The sequence below is a fragment of the Monomorium pharaonis genome, chromosome 1, assembly GCF_013373865.1.
Source record: "Monomorium pharaonis isolate MP-MQ-018 chromosome 1, ASM1337386v2, whole genome shotgun sequence".
Lineage (NCBI taxonomy): Eukaryota > Metazoa > Arthropoda > Insecta > Hymenoptera > Formicidae > Monomorium > Monomorium pharaonis.
Window position 1 is genome coordinate 37,800,566 of NC_050467.1, and position 20,456 is coordinate 37,821,021.

At 30.5% G+C, this 20,456-nt stretch overlaps 2 protein-coding genes and 1 pseudogene across 3 annotated transcripts; 2 read left to right on the forward strand and 1 right to left on the reverse strand.

Annotated features, from left to right (window-relative positions):
- The first annotated feature begins 3,113 nt into the window (after positions 1–3,113).
- Positions 3,114–6,574, forward strand: LOC105834653 (glutathione synthetase). Of its 2 annotated transcripts, none has more exons than XM_012677304.3 (11): positions 3,114–3,367; positions 3,630–3,813; positions 3,882–3,957; positions 4,061–4,191; positions 4,282–4,327; positions 4,505–4,578; positions 4,659–4,826; positions 4,978–5,131; positions 5,340–5,447; positions 5,557–5,840; positions 5,926–6,574. In XM_012677304.3, the coding sequence occupies exons 1-11, from the start codon at positions 3,268–3,270 to the stop codon at positions 6,050–6,052; spliced, it is 1,452 nt and encodes a 483-aa protein (XP_012532758.1). In that variant the 5' UTR covers positions 3,114–3,267; the 3' UTR covers positions 6,053–6,574. The 2 variants fall into 2 exon arrangements, with proteins under 2 accessions (XP_012532758.1, XP_012532759.1); XM_012677305.3 differs by having other exon boundaries at positions 4,061–4,122.
- LOC105834654 (vitellogenin receptor) lies at positions 6,482–20,405 on the reverse strand. Its single transcript, XM_012677307.3, has 32 exons — positions 20,220–20,405; positions 18,949–19,021; positions 18,623–18,747; positions 17,819–17,947; positions 17,583–17,691; positions 17,353–17,493; positions 17,000–17,119; positions 16,808–16,933; positions 16,520–16,732; positions 15,972–16,140; positions 15,494–15,695; positions 15,213–15,404; positions 14,990–15,110; positions 14,695–14,841; positions 14,328–14,586; positions 14,026–14,222; positions 13,694–13,840; positions 13,461–13,621; positions 13,157–13,281; positions 12,681–12,874; positions 12,344–12,519; positions 11,810–12,051; positions 11,311–11,609; positions 10,683–10,922; positions 10,461–10,613; positions 10,154–10,299; positions 9,981–10,072; positions 9,627–9,852; positions 9,329–9,503; positions 8,901–9,189; positions 8,639–8,774; positions 6,482–8,470 (listed from the first exon to the last, which is right to left on the reverse strand). Exons 1-32 carry the CDS (start codon positions 20,220–20,222, stop codon positions 8,360–8,362), a joined length of 5,238 nt encoding a protein of 1,745 aa, XP_012532761.2. The 5' UTR covers positions 20,223–20,405; the 3' UTR covers positions 6,482–8,359.
- LOC105834655 lies at positions 6,636–8,344 on the forward strand (annotated as a pseudogene).
- Positions 20,406–20,456: the final 51 nt, after the last annotated feature.

The window sequence follows — 20,456 nt, forward strand, 5'->3', positions numbered from 1 at the left end:
ATTAATCCATATTAATTTTTGTATTATTTAAGTAAATCACATTTATGTTAATAAAAACTGTTAATTTTAATAAAAACAAAATATATTTGTAATGTATCAAAATCGTTACAAATATTTTGAACTCTCATAGTTTTTTAATATTTCATACATTTGTCTCTTATATATTATATATAATTTTTATAAAAGCTGTAGTTGCTACACATATATTATTTGACACACACAAAATTAAGATAAAAAATAATATAGCACTTACAGGTGATGCGCAGCAGCGGAATTTGAATAATAATCTGTAACATACAAATGTATTTAAGTTAAAGCAACGTCTATAATCAATATTTTAAAAAAATCATTGAATACATCAAATTTTTTTTCAAATAATTATATTTAAATAAAGCTAATGTGAAAAAACTTCTATATTTCGATCCACGATTCTATATTTCAATTACTCGTTCACGTTATTAGTCTATGAAAAATCGTGCCAGTAATCCTACGATTGCACGAAACTCTCGTGATGGATTTGTGATGATATTACTGATTCAACCGATATATATTCCATACATTTATCATGCAGATAAATTGAAATATATAAAGTAATTAGCAGAATTAAACGCAATTATTATCTACATTATCATTTTTAATTAGATATCTATTTATGGCACAGACTACCCATTAAAAACAACGCACAGATGTTCTAAATATAATTCTTATTTTTTCATATTAAATTTGTGTACATTCAACGGCAAACTTAATATTATTGAAATTTTGACACATTGAGACGGGGAGAGACGGGGAGAAACCGTGAAAGACCGTGAGAGACCGGGAGAGACGGGGAGAGACCGGGAGAGACGGAGAGAAACGGGGAGAGACCAGAAGAGACGAGGAGAGACGGGGAGAAACCGGGAGAGACGGGGAGAGACCGGGAGAGACGGGGAGAGACAGGGAGAGACGGGGAGAGACCGAGAGAGACGCAGAGAAACGGGGAGAGACCAGGAGAGACGGGGAGAAACGGAGAGAAACGGGGAGAGTCCGGGAGAGACGGGGAGAGACCGGGAGAGACGCAGAGAAACGGGGAGAGACCGGGAGAGACGGGGAGAGACCGGGAAAGACGGGGAGAGACGGGGTGAGACCGGGAGAGATCGGGAGAGACGGGGAGAGACCAGGAGAGACGGGGAGAGACCGGGAGAGACAAAGAATGTTTCTATTGTGTTTAAATTAAGGTAATAAGAAAAATAAAGATGGCTGCTATTTTATTGAAAAAAAGGAACTTATTTAAAATAGTCTTTTGAATGGATTTCTAAATCCATGGGCAGCTTTTAGAAAAAAAAGTTAGAAGTACGTGAATAAATAAATATTAGATTTATTAAAGATAGATAAATGCTTATTCAAAAATAAAATAAAAGAGCAACAGTAAAGCAAGGCTCTTAAAAGTTAAACAACGAAAGCAAAGAAAATTTGAAAAAAACGTAGCATAAGAATAGAGAGCCACAGCAACGCGTGGCAGGGCATAGCTAATATTTTAATATATTTCTATCAAAGATAACTACAGAATTTATTTCAGTAGCAAGTATCAATTCCTTCTTGTCTATGTGTATGTACACCTTTACTGTGGAATGTGCCAAATAAGAATGTGTCACACCTGAGCGCGCAAATTTCGGACGATTTAATTTGCCAACATAAAAGTTTCGTTTAAAAATTACTGTAGCCTCGACATTTTGGCATTAGGAGTTTTATTTCAAAATAATCTCGGGAATTCACACTTAAGCGTTGTTACGATCTTTATACTCTACGGTAAGAATCCAAAGATATTTTATCAATCACAGTAATCCCTTGATTTTATAAAGGCGAATTGTTACATTTAGGGATCTTAAGACAGACAGATTCGCTGTTGAGTAACAAATAAGAAAGAAATAATAAATAATTATTTACCCATGGTTGTTCCGCCGACGCCCGATGCCTCCCAGGCCTTTTCCTCCTCCTCTCTTGCCGCTTTTGCATCTTTCAGCACTTGCACACACACTCGCGAAAACTGCGTCCACACGATATCATCACGGAATAAGAGCTAAGAGAAGAACAATCTCCGTGAAACATAAGTGGTCTCGGTTTTAGTCCCCTAATTGAAAGGGAATCCGCTGAGAGAAATGGATTTGAATCCATGGTAAAGAGAGAATTTGTAAAGAGAGAATGAGTTGCATTTTCAGAAAGATGACGTCATCTCCCCCGTCTATCTCTCTCTCTCTCTCTCTCTCTCTCTCTCTCTCTCTCTCTCTCTCTCTCTCTCTCTCTCTCTCTCTCCCCCTCTCTCTCTCTCCCTCTCTCTCTTTACAAATGGCGACCATAAATTCAAATCCTTTCAGCGGATTCTCTTCCAATTCTAAAAACACGATCACTGAAGATCGTCCTCCTCTACTCTTATTCCGTGAATGCAACATTCCCGAGTTTATCGCGACCCGAAGAAAGCGCGAAGAACCGGTGAAAGAGCGACACGTACGACCGCGCAAGGCCACCGCTCGATCTTGTCGCGTACGTTAGGTCGCAAGCGTCGAAAACGATCGGCCAATTTCATCCCGATACGTCGTCGCGAGTCAGGTTAACGATCGCGAGACGGGACGCCGATCGACCGTGCGAACGTAAAAGATCGATATTCGGCACTGTCTCCGTGCGATGCGCTCTAACAGGTCTCTGATCTCTCGCGAGATAATATACGATCGCGTTACCGGTAAACACTCTGTCGCACATCACGACTTTCCCCTCCGCGCGCCATTGTATTAACACAACGTATTCGGCGACTCACGTATTACTTCGCGCTTTCAGATCGGAAGTGACGCGCGCGCGGCGCTTTGCAGTTGGCGGGAAATGATCACGCGATTACGATCAATTTTTTTAACTCTATTGTTAACTTTTAACTTTTTAAGCTAAAAGTGACCAAACTCTGTAGCTTACATGGATGACATTTTATTCACAATTTACATATTTCACATTACGTTGTTTACGGTGCATTAAATTAATATTTTAATTGTGCATAAACAACAACCCTGTCTTTTCAATATATCCTTTGCTCTGTCTCATTTAGATAGTCAGATTTGACGAGAGATGACGCCGTGATCGCTTTTTCCGTTGCGTCCGACGAGCACTTGTTGACGTTGACGTTTACTATTTACCACTGTTTACGTCGACAGCGTGACTAGTACGAATCAGGCACCAATCTAAAAACGACGGTCGTGATAACATAAATAATTTTTATCTAATTTGATTTTATTGAATTCTGTCATGAATACCTGTCGGCTTGAGCCCTGTGTCCAGCTTCCTCTATCAAAGGAGCTGCTGAAAGACAGCGTGGACAAAGCAAAGGATTGGGCGCTTATGCATGGTGATTATTTCCTTTGATGATAAGAAATATGTTACTGATAAATGTATGATTAGAAGACCTACTCCTGATAATTCTATTTTGTCTCTTCTGACAAGACTATTAAGTCATTTCTAATAAGCATATACAAATAGCATTGTCGCTGTTTTCTAAAGTTTTTAAGTGTAAAAAATTCATGGCAATAGCACAAATATAAAATTATTACAACAATTTAGATGATGCACTTATACAGATTTATGTAACAAAACTTTATGTTGTTACTTAGGAATATCCATGCGATCCAAGAAGAACTTCAACAAAGACCACGTACAAATATTACCTGTCACATTGTTACCATCAAGTTTTCCTAGACAATCTTTTTTAACTGCAAAAAATGTACAGACTTTATTGAATGAACTTATTCATAAGGTTGCTTATGACAAAGAATTTCTTACAAGCAGCTTAAAAAGGTACTGTCACTAGAATTATAGTTCAACTTCTCTCTTATCATAATATAAACATATGTTATTTGATTCAGCACAGTTAAAGCCGATCCATTTACAGCAAAGCTATTTCACATATATGAGACAGTACATGAAAAAGGCTTCAGCCAGGTATGTAACATTAAATACTAATATATATGGATATCACAGTAAGGAAATCTGTCAAACTTTACTTGAAAATGGAAAACAAATCTTTCTTTTCTTTTTTTTACAGAATATAAGCTTGGGACTGTTGAGATCCGATTACTTATTGCATGATGCTGGTCGTCAAATAAAGCAAGTTGAAATAAACACGGTAGCAACTAGCTTTGCTGCTTTAGCTACCATTACATCTGAATATCATAAGTGAATTATGAAAATTTTTATTATAAGAAAATTTTATTGCTTGAATAGTCTTTTATTTATGTATGTTTAATGAAAATGTATTTTTTATAGGTACATATTAGGAGAATTGGGATATATGAAAGAAGCATGCAAACAAGTAAATTAAATGTCATAACTTTTTAAAGAAACAAACATTTATAATATATTATACGTTCTTTGTTTTCATTGCAACATACTAAATTTAAAACTAAATTAAAAACTGCCATTTTTATGCTGTTATATTTTTGAAAATATTTTAGTTTATTAACATTAATTATTGTCATTTATACATAAGATTCCAGAAAATAATGCTCTTGTCGGATTTTGCAAAGGCTTAATACTCGCATGGGAATTATACAATAATCTAGAGTAAGTCAAATAATACAGCAAATTTTATTTTAGATTTTATATTTCATATTAATATAAAATTAATAAAGGTTATGTTTCAGGGCTGTCATATTATTTATTGTTGAAGATGTGACTTATAATATAAGCGATCAAAGGCTTCACGAGTTTCAAATTCGTCAATTATATCCTAAGATTAAGATTATTAGAAAAAGTCTAACGAGCTTAGCATCGGAAGAAGTAAAATTGGGACCAAATAAAGAATTAATTGTGTAAGTTGCATAATCTTAATAATCTAAAATTTATTATAATTGTTCAGAATGTTAAAGATTTTTTTTTTATCTGAAATCAATGAATACTGAATAAAGAATATTTGAAACATTGAATAAATATGAAATATATGAATCACTTCAATTATTTTAGTTCAAATATGGTAGTAGCTGTAGTTTATTATCGTTCCGGTTACGAACCTGAAGCTTATCCTACAGAAAAGGAGTGGGATGTTAGACTATTAATAGAATGTTCGCGTGCAATAAAATGTCCATCAGTACAGTATCATTTAGCAGGTACTAAAAAAGTATGTAAAATATTATAACCTTTATTTGTATAAACAAAAAAAATGTAAATTACATGTTGTTAATTATACAAAAATTACATGGGATATTAGAATAATAGGAAATGATGAACAAAAAGATTTTATTTCTATTATACTTGTTATAGCTGTATATGTATAAATTTTACAACATTTATTGTAATTAAGATTTTAAAAATTAGTATATTATTAGGTACAACAATCTCTAGCTCAGTCTAGTGTATTAAAAAAGTTTCTAAAAGATGATGCATCTGTTACTAAAGTTCAAGAAATATTTACTGGTCTATACACATTAGATTTTGTAAGTAATCTATTCATTATTTTATCAAAATGCTTAATTGATTGACAATTGTATAGATTGAAATTTTCAGCGTTTTATAATCTAAATAATATATTCGTTTTAATGATAGAGTGATGATGGAGAAAAAACAATAAAAATGGGTATAAATGAACCAAATAAATTTGTTCTCAAACCACAAAGAGAAGGAGGAGGGAATAATGTGTATAATGAGAATATAAGGACGTGGTTAAATACGATGAAGGAATCTCAAGAGAGAACGGCGTGGATTCTCATGGATCGTATTTATCCTCCTTTACAGAAAAACTATTTGGTGCGTGCTACTGAAGAGTCGAAAGACAGCATTGATATATCGGATGTTATAACAGAACTTGGCATTTATGGAGTAATAATAGGGTAAGCGGAATGTGATTTGCATTTTAATCGTTTGCTAAGAAATATATAGATGATTAATACCATTCTCATATTCTATTGTTTCTAGGAATAACAATGAGATAATGCTAAATGAACAAGTTGGACATATTCTAAGAACTAAATCAGCAAGCGAAGATGAAGGCGGGATAGTGGCAGGAGTTGGTGCTCTTGATAGTCCTTACTTAATTAATTAATTATAATAAAATGAGACACTTCTAAAAGAATACAGAGAATTGCAATATAAATTAAATAAATGATAACATAGAGTAATGTACAAATATATACTGTATCAATTATTTTCATTATATAATTTATTGTGTATAACGATACTTACATGTGAATATTGATAATGAATTATTGAGAATCAAGTCTTGACATCAGTATCTATTCATATATAACGTTGGATTTGTTTTCTGAGTAATTTTCAAATGTTGAAATTTTATAAAAACAAAAGTTAAGGCATTTTAATAATAATAAAATTTTAAAAATATAATTTTCATTGAGAGATCATGCGATAATTATAAGCAATGAAATGCAAAACCATATATATTAAAGAGGGAAATTTTAATATTTACATTATATTAAAAAATTGTACAAAAATGAAATTTTTATATGTATATATTTGTTAAAACTAACTTTATTAATTTTATAAATACGTTATTGTGTATGTACATAATGTTAATAAAGATGTTGATTATATGTACTTTGTTCTTATATTCAAAATCGTCTTATTTACAATCTTTAGACTCTGTACTATTATTTTTTAGATAGACCCTCATGACTAAACTTAAGACAATTATAAGATCGGAATGTGAATTGTATCGGCCATCTCTTTCGATTAAGCTTTACCCAGGTGCTGTAATATGCTGTACTTCTTCTCCAATTAAGAGATTCTTAGATAATATTTTTCAAGGTTATAATCAGAACAAGCTACAATCAGAAAAGAACATTAATTCTTCTCTGGTTATAAAATTAGCATATACAAACTGGATGTGATAAAACCTATTTCATAAGTACCAGTTATACAAGTGTGAAAGAAAAGGGTATTATTCCAAGAGTTATATACAATATATTTGAAACAAATCCAAGAAAGATTGGAGCTTTAAAGTTGCAGTCTCGTTTATCGAATTATATCAAGAGCAATTGTATGATCTATTGTCCGATAAGCAGGAAAGTCAGTCCATACTAGATATTAGAGAGGATGGAAAGAGCATAAAAATTGTTGGTGTAACTGAAAAACAAGTAATAAATGCTCATGAGACATTAGAATGTTTGACCCAAGGTTCCATAGGTCGCGTAACATGGAGCAACAGCTATGAATGCAAATAGTAGTCGTAGTCACAAGATATTTAAGTTATATATACGTCAGCAAAAGAAAGATAATCCCAGGATAGCAACAGTAGCGAATTAAATTTCATTCGGTTGATTTGAGCGGGGTCCGAACGTAGTGAAAAGACTCAAACCATTGAAAAACGGTTCAAAGAGGGTGTAAACATAAACAAAGGACTACTGGCTCTAAGCAATGTCATTTCGCAACTTGGTGACGGTGCTTCTGGAACTTATATCGGATATAAGGATAGTAAACTTATAAGACTATTACAAGATTCCTTAGGCGGTAACTCCATGACTTTTATGGTTGCCTGTGTCAGTCCTGCTGATTATAATTTGGATGAGACACTTAATACGTTGAGGTATGCGGATCGTGCACGCAAGAACAAGTCGATCGTGAATCGAGATTCCAAAAAGTAACAGAGATTAATCGGTTGAATAAATTGATTCAGTATTGAATAAATTGCGGCTAGTTCTTATGAACTTGGTATAATGTGTTCTAAGAAATACAAAGCACTTGAGGAGAAATACAGCGTATTACAACACAAGTTTAGAGACATGATGAGAAAGTTAAATTCAAATTTAGAAGTAATTGTAATTATGCACGAACGAACGGAGATGGCCGAAAAGCTCGGGAAAAAATTCGATTCGCTATGGCGTTATTATTGAATAAATTTAAGTAAGTTTTGCAAATTTTTGATACTTGTTCTGAAATCGATGACGCAAACCGTAATAAATTAAAAGCGATATACGAAAAGATGTTAGATATCCAAAATGATGAAAAAAAAACATCTGAAAAACTCATAAATCACAATATAACAATATTTTAAATAGCTACATTTTAGTTTTCAACATTTACTCAAAGTAAGACGCGTAAGAAATGTTTAATAATAAATTATGCGGTTATATCTGTTATAACCTACTTAATAACCCGCGTATAGTAGGCAATATACTTAAGTTAATTGAGTTACGTATATATATCGATATCTATATATACTTTGCATTTATAGATATATGTATATTCACTAATTTAATAAATACAAAACATTAAAAAATTCTTCAACGTAAAAGATCTTGTTAAGATCTGTGTAAATGATCTTGTTAAAGATCTTATTAATTTTAACTTTCATTTTGACCTTAATTTTTGCGATATTTTGTCGACTGTACTTAAATTATTTCGAATTCTGTATAAAATAAATCAGCGCATCCTGTTTCTCTGTTTCTTCAATATCCTTTTCCTCCAAGCATTTATCTGATTTTTGTGTGCTATTTTCCATCGCAGCCTACATAAGAATGCTAAATATTTAAATCTGCAATAACTTATTGTATCTATATAGATGGTTGTAGAAACTATTCTTGATTATAATCAATAGTTGTTTTATATAATCATACACTTCGCATGGATAAATAAACATTTAGGTAATGCATTCAAGTATAAATCTTTTACTTACCTTTATACATTTATCATTAATAGGATTAACATATTCGTGCTGTCCGGGATATAATTCAGGAGAAACGGAGTCGAGCATTACTTCAACCTCATCGCTTCGATCGTACGACGGATTTTGGAAGCGAATGCTGCTGCAACTGTAACATAATATTGTACGATATTTTTATATATAAGTAATAATTTTATATATATAATTACACTTAAAGACCTAAAATTCCGAGTTAAATCCAACACTAAAATAAAACTTAAAACTTAAAACATACCTAAGATCACTTGCTGGTATTGATTTTAATCTGTTTCTCTGATAGTAATAGTAAACACACAGTAGCGAAACACCAACTAATAATACGATTATTGTTATGCTATAAATGCCGCCACTTATGTTTCGTGTATTTCTTGACAAATTAATATTCTTAATAAACTTCAGATCACTTTTTATCTCGCAAGTGACATTGGATTCTATCCGTTTACCATCTGAACAAATGCACGTTGCACCGTCTTTTGTTAGAACGCACATATAGTCACAGTACTTTTCATCGCAAAGATTTTTAGCTACAAAATAAATAATTTATGTAATTTGACTTAGAAATATCCTTACAAATATAATTTATATAATTTTACTTTACAATTTTGTTAAGATTAATGTACAAATAACATTTTAATTATGAAATTGTTTAATTCTTATACAAACCAATAGGTTGTCTGGAAGTATGAAGAATGGTGAAGAATTTATGAATATTAAGTGTGCTTATGTCTAATGTTTCACACGATATTTTACCGTATAGCTTACAGCTAATCAAATAACCATTTGAATTCAACCAATAAAGCGTCTGTTCAAAAATACTGAGACCTAATGGATGGAAAGCCTAAGAAAAAAAAATTATTTTGTTAGAAACAAATCATTTATCCACTAACTGCACAAAGTGTTATTATATATACAAAAAGTCTACTATAAAAACTGGATTATTTTAATGAATATATTAACATACTGAATGGATGAATGACTTGCGTTGGTTTCCATCGAAATTAGATGACATGATGTTTTTATAATCCGACCAATATAATCTAGAGTTTATATGATCGATTGCCATCCCATTCACAAAGCCTAAATCGGTATCAAAAATTTTCATATCGGCACCCGTCATATCTGTTCGACATATTTTGCTGGATGTATTTATATCTGTTTCAAAAGTTACTTCAGACCAAAATAGCCATCTACAATATCAAGAACGATTTTGAGTTCTGCAGAACACTAACGACTGTCATATTGAAACTGAGATTGATAAAGTCCTTTAGACAAAAAAAAGTAAAAAAAGACTAAAGACAAAATGCAAAGAAATTACCTGTTAATTGGATCAACTACGAGGGACGTTACTTTTATCTTATCTTTTAGCCAAATCAGAGTGGCACATTTTTGTTTCTCCAAGTTGCATACCTTTATATAATTAATTAAGTATTTAAATTACAGTATTTTTTAATATTAACTTAATGTTGAGAAGAAAAAATATACATATACCTTAATCGTATTCGGACGGTCGTTATCATTGATGTAAATATTATCAGTAATCCAATCGACCGCGAGTGTCTGTGGACGGTGGGCAATTCTAACTGTCAATATTTCCTTTGTTTTAACGTTAAATTTAGTAACAGCACCGAATTCATCTGCAATTATACTTCTACAATATTTAATCAGCTAAAACGCAATTCTTTTAAAAAATGCTACCAATCTTTTATGGATGATTTGGGGGAGTTCTTTAGTTTAATATTTTCTAGACAAATTTGTATTAATAATTTGCACATAAGATTAAAATAAAAAGGCTAACCATTACTCCAATAAACAGAGTTGTGAACCGCATTTACGTCAAGACCACTTATACTCCAGCCCGATAATGAATGGATCACTTTAACTAAACGTAAATTAAGCGAGATCGTCCTAATATCATTATCAGTAACAGCAACGATTTCCATTGGCGGTCCTAAATGATCATCAATGACATTTATCATTTGAAACAGCTTGTATTACATAATATCACACTGCAACTTACCGACAGCTTTGCAAGAAACTGTATCATTACGAAGAATATATCCGTTATTGCACAAACACTCGTAAGAACCTATAGTGTTCCGACAAATTTGCGAACAAATATGGTTTTCGCATTCGTTTATGTCCTCGCAAGAAATCATGTCAGTAGCTAAACGATATCCATCTTGACAACCGCAAATTCCGCCTGTTGGTGTCTTGTAACATATACCTTTACAAAAGTTGTTCATCACACAAGCCGTTACTGTACACAAAAATATAAAAATATATAACACATATTATAATAAATAAATATACATATATACATGTGTGTACGTACCGTGTAATAGGAAAATCATTATATACATTCACAATTTTAATTTGATATAAAATCTTATTTTATACATAACTTAATTTGTTTAATTTTTGAAATTTTTGGACTTTATTTATATCTACAATTCTCGTTAAGTTTCATATAAGATCAAATTATCAATGTATATTTATAATAACTTTCTTATTGTATTTTACAAACTTATGAGTTGATTTTCGAGAGCACTTTAAAAATAAAAACTCTAGATATTTCGTTAAGTTTCTCGTCAAAAACATTTTTAGCACAGACAATTTTAATAGCCTAAGAAAAATTAACTACATACGGCATTTCCCATTTTCATCGCTGCCATCTGGGCAGTCTAGAATCCCGTCGCATACTTTGCTATATGGCAGACAAGAGCCAGCAGAACATCGAAATTCATCACATTTGCCATATTCAATGACGATCTTCTTGCTACCGTCGCAATTTTTTTCATCCGAATTGTCGCCGCAATCGTTGGTCTTGTCGCATACCCAATTCTCTGGAATACATCTTTTATTATCACAGACAAATTCATCATGGAAGCAAACCGAGCAACCGTGCTCGTCATCGTTTTCCGGACAATCACTTATGCCATTGCATCTGCATCAGAGAAAAAAATTGATAAACATAGAGCATTTTTAAGATTAAGATAGTTTATTTTTTCTAAAGATTATGATTATCTGTCTGTGCAGCAAGAACCATAAGAAATTTTCACGAAATCAAATTGACTTAAAGTAAAGTTTTGATGTTTGTGCATATTATTCACCAATTATCTTTACATTTAAAAATCGTCAACTTACTTTACTTTTTTCGGTACACATATATTAGAATTGAGACATCGATATTCATTTGAAGTGCAATTGGTTAAATAGTTTACGTTCTCTAAGCAATGCTTCTCGTCGCTGCCATCGTAGCAATCGACGGTGCCGTCACATTTCAGCGATTTAGTTATACAACCACCACTTGCGCACTGGAATTGCCCAGATTCACATAATGTCGTGTTTGAATGACATTTTTCATCCTCTCCGTTGTTACAGTCGATCTTAAATACAATAATAATTGTATAAAATCGCATTAAAAAGTTGTGAATAAAGAAATTAATCAAAAAGATCTGAAAAATCTATCTATCCTATCCTGATTTGGAAAATAAAAGGTCAATTTCTTGAAATGTATTTTTATCAATTTTGTTCTAGTAATTTCTTTAACAATTGCACACATTTTAAGAATATGCAACAATTATTAACGTTTGTTTCCTTTGGAATAAACTGCGAGTAAATATAGCAAGTGCATTAAACTATAAAGCATTATATAATTAATATTAATATTATTGATACCTCGCCGTCGCATACTAAAGACTTCGGAATGCATGCACCATTATTGCACGTGAATTCGGTCGGAGAGCACTCCCTTTTACAATTCAATTCATCAGTAAAATCTTCACAATCAAAGTGCACGTTGCATCTTTTGATGTTCGGTATGCACGTCTTAGAAAATAAACATTGAAATTCATCTAGAAGAAACATACATGCATTTAGCATAAATAGAACCACAACTGTATAAAATTAATCCAGATGCATTTAAAAAAAAAGTTACTCATTCAAGTATTCATTTAATGTTTGCATTTAGATACTGGATAAAAAAAATTCATGTAATGCTTGTTATAATAATTACCACTATTGCACTTCGATTTTTCGCAGTTGTCTTCGTCCGATTGGTCGATACAATCGTAATGAGAATTACAATGGTCTTTTAAACTAATGCAGTCGCCATTTTTACACATAAATTGATTTTCTTTACATCTCCCCCTTTCTGCACAGTTTTTCGTCTCGTCTTCACCGTTTGGACAATGCATGATTCCGTCACAACTGAATAAATTACATTTTAAAAGTATTTATAATATTTGTGTCATGCATAAAACTCATAAGATGTAATATTTCAAAATATTAAATACAAAGATACGAAATTTTAACAATTGATATCAATAAATTCGCGTAATAAACATATAAAAATATATTACAACATTACAATTATAAAAATATTGTAATAAATCAATTGTAATAAATCATGTTGTAATAAATCATTGTAATAAATCAATTAATTATCTTTTATTTTTATAGATTACGCATAAAAATATTAATTAAACATACACTTGCTCATTTGGTATACAAATATTGTGTTCGGTGCATTTATATTGGTTTTTCAGACATTCATTATGCAAAATGCATGTACGATTATCAATTGATAACTCTAATCCGGGTGGACAAGCACAAATCTGGAAGTAATTGTTATATAAAAATGTCGTTAAATTTCTTCGATAAATATAATGTAGCGTAATAAAATAATATAGATTAAATGTAACAATGTTTTAATTGTATGTGAGACATATGCATTGTGTTCGTCGAATAATTAGCACATTACATAATTTCGTTGATATAGAACTTGCATACTCACAAATGAATTAATGAAGGAGGGCAAACAGACGTGTGAGCAATTTCCATTATTTTTCTGACAACCGTTTTCTTGTATATTATCTTTGCGCAGAGTTATTACAAACTGATCCTGATGTTGTGATGCGTACAGACCAATATCTCTTGATGATTTTCTTGGCAAATCTAAACAGATGGCATTTTATAGACAATTCTTTTGTATATATTACGTTATTAAACAAGTATTAACAAACTCACGTAATGCAACACTCTTATGATTCGAAGTAGTAGCGCTTTTAAAGTTTGTCCAATATAATACAGAATATTTTTCAATCCAAAAAATATTATCGCCAGCAACAGTGAGACTATTAGGGAAGTGTAGTCCAGTACGAAGAATACGCGTATCTAAAAATTTAATATTTGATATTTTTACGATAGTCGTACAAATGTATTTTTCGAAATAAAATTGCATATAAATATCATGACATTCCTTATACTATAAAATTTATTTTAATTTATAGTTAATAATGTACAAAACCCATTTGTAAAATGAGATCCAAAACTTAAACGTTTATAAAAATTTTGCGAACCTTCGGCCGAATGCGACAAGATGTAACCTGAGGATATATCACTCACAAAAAGTGTTTTACTGTCTCTGTCATAGTACATGTTCAGACCATTTATGTAATTCAAACCTTCCTTAATTAACTTTCTTTCACCGAGTCCGTTCATTTGCATCTCATATAGAGAATATATACGCTGATTTCGGACAATCACGAACATTTTACTACAATATATAATTGCAATTTTTATGTTATAATTGTTTTGTTAAGAAACATCAACAATAATAATTATTTCGTCAATGATAAATGTAATAAATATAACGCCATACCTTTCTTCAGGTGCCAATGTAATATAGCGTGGAACAATATCATTAAAATAAAAAGCCGTCATTGCCTGGGTTTTCACACTGTGTACCTCTATAGATTGGTTTAATGGGTTTATTATATAGAAGTTATTGCCAACATAATCAAATGCTACTTCTTGAACTACTATATTGAACGTTATTATTTCTTTGGTAGTGTTGTTGGTTGGATCATAGCGTACGATATGTGTCTCTGGCCAATTCTCAGAGCATATAATTATCTGACCTAAATAAGTTTTAATTGTAAAAAGACATTAATGTCAAAAACCGGTTGTTAGAGATTGACGACTATAATATTTATAATATTTTTGATAAAATAATTTTTTTGATATACCAGAAAGCGGATCAGACATTATCTTCGTTATAAATAGTCCTTTTGGTGGTAAAAAGTTTACCATTTTTGGCTTTCCTATCAATTCATGATAATAGTCTATAAGTGTTCTTCCTTGAAAAATTATCAAATGCTGCTTCTTCTTCACCTCTGAAATTATATTTCTAAATGCTTACTTAGAAATATACACATACATATGTAAAGATTTGTTAATGTCCCAATTTTGTTAATGCAACATATATATTAATATATCCTAAAAATTTGGTATTTCTTTGTTTTTTTTTTTTTTAGAATTTACCTTGACAAGTACGACCATCGGCGTTTAATTCTTTGTCTAATGTACAGGCGCACGTATATCGTTTCTTTTCATTCAGCAAGCATAAGTGAGAACACATATTGTGTTGACAGGGATTGTTAAACTGAAATTGGATTGAACGATAATACCTTTTCCTTATTTGCCTTTTGTAATAAGAAATCATCATATCACAGTAAGATAAACATTAGTATAGTATGATACATACTTTGGGCTTTATTGCTGAATGATCTATATGCACGCTATAAAGTTTATTATCACTCCGAGTTAAAATATGCCAGTCCTTTCCAGTAAATTTATTGCAAGAATGTATCATATTGGATTCCCAGTCGCTCCAATATAATTTATTTTCGAAAACGGCCAGAGAAAATGGTTGTTGTATTATATCGTGTAGTACTAACTGTAATTGAATTAATTAAATAAATGTATTTTATCTAATCTTTTTAATTATATCTTAAAAGATTTTATAATAAAAAACAAAGCACTAACTCTTCGATCGGTGCCGTCTAAATGTATTGATTCGATTATCTTTGACTTAGCATCCACCCAATATAATCGCTCATTCGGATAGTCAATAGTCACGCTTTTTGGCCATCCTAACTTTTCAGAGACGAATACTTGATTGTTTTTGCCGTCCATTCCTGCTACTGCTATGTGTGGAAAGGAACCCCAATCGCTCCAATACATTTTTCTATAAATTTAACAGATTTAACATATTTTTATATTAAAATAATTTTATTGTATTTATATCTTTTCAAGTAAAATTTAGAAAATAGACTTGAAATAAAATATTTCTAAGAATTAAGTAAAATAAAATAATAAATCAAATGAAATTAAAAAATGTCTCTTTCTCTCTCTCTCTCTCTCTCTCTCTCTCTCTCTCTCTCTTCTGATAATTTTATAAGATCATTAGATTATTACGAGAAAATTTTTTTGAGCGTAACTTTTTATAGTGTATGATATTTACCCATTAGTTGGTAACAAAGCAATTCCTGTTGGTTTATCAGTTTCTTTGATTAATACGGTACAATACGTGCTATTGTTTGTACAGACTCCAATACGACGGAAACCTTCGTCCGTGAAATATATGTTTTCTGTGATCCAATCCACGGCTATCCCTGATATCTTCGACAAACCTTTATACAAGAAAGATATAAAAGATATGATGTAAAATAAAAACGTTTAATTATAATATGTAATATTTTAAATATTTATTTCACAAAAAAGGGAAACGTTCTATCTTTTTCTTATAGATATGTACTATTTAATATATTTAATACATTAATTTATTAATCAAATATAATTATTATAATTTTATTGCCACAGTAATATAATATTACATGTATAACATAATCCATACATTATCAGTTAATCAATTATTATACTTATTATAAGTATAATCTTATATTAATAGAGCAAGAAGGGACAGATGGCATATCGAAAAGCTATTTCTATCAACAATTTATATACAAAAATTATAATTATATTCATAAGTATCATTAATATGATGCTTACCTGTTGTGACGATGATTTCATGTTTGGTTTCAAGAGAATTTCTTACAATGACTTCGTTACCTTGTTCAATATCAGACCAATATATATAGTCGCCATTCACAGCAACACCGACAGCGTGACTTAAGTTTGTCGCCACTGGAAAATATTTTTTCGATTCGACATACATCGAGATAATCGCAGTGTCTGTAGAGAACACCAATGTAGCCTCGCCAGCTGAAATATAAAGATAATCGTTTTTAAAATATCCAATATAAATAAATATACACAAATACTTGCGAATTAATTTACCACGCGCTTTGCAAGTTTTCTTGTCGTCATCTAAGTAATAATCCATTTGACATGTACACGTATACGACCCTTGGAAATTCACACATTTTTGATCGCATATTCCATAAATCTGACACTCATCGATGTCTACAAAACAGAAAAATTGTTAGACAAACGAAAGGCAATCCTCGCTTTTGTTTACCACAGATTTACCATCGCAAGTGTGATTATTGTTTTGTAATTTATAACCCGGGTTACAGACACATCTAGGTCCTTTAGGAGTTCGCTGGCATTGATGATGGCATCCCGCTGATGAGCAATTGGATTGTGCACCTGAAAGAAAATAATGTAATGTAATATCACAACAAATTATAATCAGATTATAGATAGATTATATATATTATCAAAGACAGTAAATTGTTTTTAAAAATAGAAGATAGTATAAAAAATCGATAATAAAATACCTTAATAAAAAATAAAAATAAAAAAAAAATGTAATAAAAATATGTACAAATAAAATATAAAACGAATAATTAAAATTTGCTGAAATGTAGTAGCATACTCACAACCGGAACCTTCGTCTGATCCATCACCGCAATCATCCTTTTCATTGCATACTAAGTTAAGAGCTATGCATCGTTGATTTGCACACCAATAATGAGAGTTCTCAGTTTTACATTCTCTCTTAGTTAATGTTTTATTTATGCCTGGAAAGATATAAAAAGCATGGCTAAGTTTTTATTTCCCTTATCCTATCATTAGTAATCTATATCTTTATAATAATAATCAAAGTTACCGCAATTCCATTCATCGCTGCCGTCGAAACAATCGTTGGCATCGTCGCAAACCCATTCTTCAGGTATACAACGTCGGTCCTTACACATAAACTTGCCGCTACAATTCACCTGTAACGACAAAAACGACGAAATATATTACTACAATTTATTAAAGAAGCAAAATAGTATAAATAAACAAAATAAATAAAAATAAATGCTACGGCCATGTAAAAAAAATCCACGAAAATTCACTCACATGTTGCACACAGTCTTCGTGCTCATCGCTTCCATCTGTGCAATCCTTTTTTGTATCACAATATTTCGTTAACGGTATACATTCTAGGTTATTTTTACATTTAAATTCGTTTTTGCTGCATGTGATAAACTAAGAAACGGAAAGAAATCATGTCGTTCAGTAAACTACGTGTAGTATATCTGTGTAGTGTTAGGTATACCAATGTCACGTTAAGCAGTTAGAATCAAAACATTTGGCCTGTATTCATAGTCCGAACTTATATTCAAGATTATCTTATTATTTTGTTAGTTGGCTAGACCTTTGTAACCAAATATGAAACTATATAAAATCGGATTGTGAATATCAACCATTATCCTTTTGATTGAACTTTATTCGGTATTGAAATGATATTCGAGCGTGATATATATAACGAAGATTCCTGAGCTGTAATGAGAACTAAAATTTTTAAATAAATGATTCTGCGGATAAAGCATTATCTTGAAGAATCTTTCTAAAGAGATAGAGAATTTTCTGTCAGAGGATCATCTGTTGATTAAATTAATTAAAGAAGTAATTAAAATTAAGTAAAGAAAATGACTATTGCTTTTAGCAAGAAAAAAAATGAAGATTAGATATATGATTTGCAGATTAGAGATTCTTGAAAACATTTGAAATTTTAAGTGAATAATTGCAACATAATGCTGCTTAATTATAATAAGTAAAAGCTAGTTTAGCTTGAAAAACTATCGCAAATATAAAATATAATAATAAATAAAAATTTTGAATGTAATTGGTAAAAAATAATATAAGCTGTGTAATTCTTACTATGTTGCATTCATTTTCATCCGATCCATCATTACAATTGATTGTGCCATCGCATTTATTTTCGAGTGGAATACATTTGCCATCATCGCATTGGAAAAACTCGTGTGGGCAATAAAATGGTGATCCTTATAACATTTTTATTATATTGTCAGTATTTTAAAATACAAATAAAGAAATTATACAAAATCTCAGGCAAATTTATATTTTGTTACGTTATTGTTCGCAAATTCAAATAAAAGATATGAGTATGTGTGTGTGTGTATAAAAAATTAATTTAAAAATAAGAATAATTTTTTTCTTTTTTATTGCACAAAATATTATCTTACCTTTTTTAGAAAAAAGATAACAAGGATAAATTAAATTGCATATAAATAATAGCATTATAAGACGACGCATGATCTGTAAACAAATTAAAATTTCATTACAATAAAACAAAATAATTTATTAATTTGGTGCTCTTCCAATTTATGTTTTTTAACTAAATTAAATATAGATATGTATCGTTAATAAACTTCATATGCTTTCAGTTACATTTCTGTCGAAAAAGTAAACTGAAATTTATCACAATATTTGTTACAAATAAATAGATAAATTTCAAGAGTAAATTTAATGTTCGTGAAACAATAAATGTAATCATTAATATAGAAATATTTAATGCAACTCACTAAAATTTTTGCAACAACATTTCTCTACGATCCCGCCGGCAGGACGTCCCAAAATTGAATCGAAACTGACGATAGTAGTCAGTAGTGTAATAATTCGATATTTTTAAAAATCACAAAACTCACGAGACGATACTGGGCGCCAGGCGCGATAATCCGCGTCACACAAAAATTACTGACCTTACTCACGATAATAGCGCAATAGGCCTCGATTAACTCGCGACATTTTCGAGAAATTAAAATTAGAATTAAAATATTAATATTTTACAATTCTTTAAATATCCAGATAAGAAACTTTCACATTTGTTATATTTTACAGAAGCAAAATGCATATCTTTTATAAAGAAATTTCGTAATTATAATTATAATAAATCTATTTATTCAATTACTTATCATAATTTACAAATAATATTGAAATAGTGTTTCATGCTTGCTGTTTTAACTTTCTTTATAAAATTTTCATTTAAAAATGCTTGAATAAGAATTATGTAATATTATACTGTAATAGTTTTTACTGTAATAATTACAAAATTTATTTCTAAAATGTATTCAACAATATGTATAATTATGCTAAAATAATTCTCTCTAATATTACAGTTATGTAAGCATTTAATTTTTGAGTAAAAGTTTTTTAAAGATTGCTATGTGTTACAATATTTTAAATTAAAATTTATAATGTTCAAAAATAGATTTAATCTATGGTACAATATAATTATACATTATATTTTCAAATAAAAATAATACTAAAATTATTTTGTATGCGTTTTTACCTAGACATTAAAATGCTATATTTTATTATCAGGGGACGAATATATTTTAAATATTGTATAAAATAAATGGTTTGAGATATTTAATCATAACTTCTTCTAAAATAATACATTTTTATTTTTAAGAATAAAGTATGCAAATTTTATTTATAAAACATAGGTACTCACCATAGTAAGTGAAATTTCTTATGTACATGTAAGGCTCAGATATATTTTTTGTGCATTAAAAGGAGGAAATATGTCTTGACCTGATCACGACGCCGTTTGGAGCGCTTCTGACACGTTGGATTCAAACACTCTCGTTCAAAGATCATTGTTTCCACCACACAGGAATTACTTATCAAGACACTTAAAGGTCGCTGTTGACAACATAGAGAAGAACCTTCAGAAATCTCATGTAAATAC